This window comes from Marmota marmota, unplaced genomic scaffold (assembly GCF_001458135.2).
Source record: "Marmota marmota marmota unplaced genomic scaffold, marMar, whole genome shotgun sequence".
In the NCBI taxonomy this organism is placed as follows: Eukaryota; Metazoa; Chordata; class Mammalia; order Rodentia; family Sciuridae; genus Marmota; species Marmota marmota.
In genome coordinates, this window is record NW_026000016.1 from 26,282,689 (window position 1) to 26,285,356 (window position 2,668).

Below are 2,668 nucleotides of genomic sequence, written 5' to 3' on the forward strand. Positions count from 1 at the left end.
CTCGCTTGCCTGAGTACTTTTTGTTCTGAACCGGTGTACTACCATTTTACAGATACATAAATGAAAACAGTGACTGACAGATCAGATACAAGGCAGTCAGAATCAGGATTTAGAATTTTCCCAGAATTAGTGAACATTTTTTTTCAATAATTGTATGTGCTTAGGAAAAGATTTGTAGTTTTTCAGCTCCAAATAGATCCATGGTAGACCTTTCCAGGAAGTTCTTATCTGAGTCCTAGGGAAATTACCTAGAATCCAACTTTCCTGGCCACAATTTGCTGAAATTCAAAGGTGCAAGGACCAACTATTGGGAGCTGAGTACTCATTAGTTGTCATTAAGGGAATGAATGTGTGTGTGTTGGATTACTCATTAGTTGTCATTAAGGGAATGAATGTGTGTGTGTGTTGGATTGTGCATGAGGAGGGAGCTACACAAAATCCCATCCTATGTAAAGAGATTAGATACATCTGATGTGCATTGAAATTCTGGTGTGTGTGGGAAGATGAACTGTGTCTATGCCTGCATCCATGTGCAAATACTCAAGGGGATTTCTCTTAAAACACCTCAACTGAGGATAGTTGGCCAGCAATGGTTTAGCACTTTCTGATTTTAGATCTTAACTTTAAGGTAAGTCCCTGTCTCTTCATATACTTATTAGACCTGGCATCTGAGGTACCCCTCCAAACATTTCCAATTAGATCAAAGAAAAAATCAAATATTGCAGAGTGTTCACAATGTATTATTCTATTGTAATTATTTCAGTATTTCCCCTTTTCTCACTGAGCAAAGAGGAGACAAAAGGTGTGGATAGAAGAAGCTCTTTAGTTCTTAAAGATTCTTTGATGTAAACTCTTTTAACAGTTCATCTGGGCTTGTCCACTCCTTTTTGTATTCCAGGCCAAATTTCTGCAGTTTCCCTGGGATTTTTCTGTTGAAGCGCTAGGCAGCTTACCCAGCTTTCCACTTTTCTTCTCGAGATGCGTAGGGAGGCCTGCGAACTCACTACCGGCAAAAGTCCAGCGAACTGGGAGAGGCGGCGTCGCCTCCTCGATGCTCCTCCAGCTCCATTCAATTTGGCCATTTACTTTTGGCTCTGGCTTTTTTCTGCCCGCACTGGCTGTTCCAGAAGCGCCAGGCTGGCGGTCCTTGGCTCGCCTGTAGCTTTGCGGGGCGGAGGAGAGTCGGCCGAGGAGCGGAGCGCGGGTGGCCTGTGGGCCGCCGGCGCAGCTCCGGGACCCTGGGTACAGGGAAGAGCAGGAGCAGGCAGCCGGCAGGGGCCTAGGCCGGGCTTCGGGGAAGTGTTGCGCGCGCGACGGGCCCCGGAACCTAGGGCTTTGGGGGAGGGTGCAGGTGCTGTAGCTCAGAGCGCCGCCACCTGGGTGGCCTCTGGCTTTTACCCAAGCCTTCTCCTCCAAGCAGCCCTCCCGAGCGTCGCCTTGGTGCTTGCAGTCAAGCTCCAGGGGCCAAGCCGGGGATGGCGGCGGCGTAACCGGGGCTGGGAAGAAGGGGAGCCGGAGGACAACGGGCTGCCGCAGCGCCGGAAAGCAATGGGGCAGCCGGAGGGGCAGCGACATCTGCGGGTCAAGGCGCGGCCGACCAACTCTGCGTGGTCGCGAGGCTGAGCGGGGCTGCCCCGAGGACACCAGAGCGACGAGGCTAGGCGGGCCGCACTTCCCTAGGGCGACCGGCGGGAGGAGCAGCGACGCCCCTTGCTACGCGCCCCTGGCTACGCGCTCACACCCGCCCCAGCTCTCAAAACTCGGTGCTGTCCGCGTATCTTGGGCTTGCGTTTGTCCAGTCACCTCGAGCGACTCGGAGAACCCGGCTTTCCCATTAGGAACGGAGATTACGCTTTGTCCCTTGCTTTTAGAAAGTTAGTTCAACACTTTGGATCATCAATCCTAAGAAGGAAAAATAAAGACATCGTGGTCTGCCTCTGAATGAATCGGTGTCGGAGGATTACGGAGGATCCCGAAAGTAGAGAGAACCAGTTTTAGCCGGCGCGGCGAGCGCAGCCCACTGACACTTCAGCCCCGGAAAGGGTTAATTGCATCCTGCCGGTTCGGTTTACATGTAAATAGAGAGCAGCTGCTCCGCGCGGGCTCCGACTGGCTCTTTTAAGTTTTTGATTGGTTGCCAATGACATCACCTCCCGTGTTATAACACAGAGGACCCGAAGCGGCGTCGGATCAACGCTCCTTAAAGGGACGAGGCCACGCCTTCAGCTCCTCCCCTTCGATTGCCCATTGGCTGTGGGTCTCTGTGAGGTAGCGGTCGTCTTTCTGCGGATTCTTATTGGCCCAACGCGCCGTCGTTCGAAGGCCGGCCTGCCCCCTCAGAACCTTACATTTACAGTGTAGCAAAAGAGAAAGTAACTATGTTGCTGCTGGCGATCAATGAAGCCAAGTGAATGGGGGCTGAATGTGCCAGTCCATAGCTGAAGCCGAGCGCCAGATGGTGGAGGGCTACACTTATTTATGAAGTAAGTGGAAGTCACCGCAGTTGCTACTCGGAGCCCAGGAGTGGAGGTGGAGGATTGTAAAGCGGTGCGTGTTTGTGTGCGTGCGCGCGCGCGTGTTTGTGTGTGCGTGTGTGTGTATGTGTGTGTATGAGAGAGAGAGAGAGAGAGAGAGAGAGAGAGAGAGAGAGAGAGAGAGAGAGAGAGAG

The 2,668-nt window shown here is 52.3% G+C and overlaps 2 protein-coding genes across 2 annotated transcripts in view; one reads left to right on the forward strand and one right to left on the reverse strand.

Annotated features, from left to right (window-relative positions):
- Window positions 1–719: 719 nt before the first annotated feature.
- On the reverse strand, window positions 720–2,171 carry LOC107140526. The gene has a single exon (XM_015483619.2). The coding sequence runs from the start codon at window positions 1,573–1,575 to the stop codon at window positions 856–858; it is 720 nt and encodes a 239-aa protein (XP_015339105.1). The 5' UTR covers window positions 1,576–2,171; the 3' UTR covers window positions 720–855.
- Window positions 2,172–2,274: 103 nt separating this feature from the next.
- Dusp10 (dual specificity phosphatase 10) overlaps window positions 2,275–2,668 on the forward strand; it is a 39,256-nt gene continuing 38,862 nt past the window's right edge. Inside the window, 1 exon segment of the mRNA XM_015483618.2 lies at window positions 2,275–2,483. The gene's annotated coding sequence lies outside the window, so the exon portion shown is untranslated.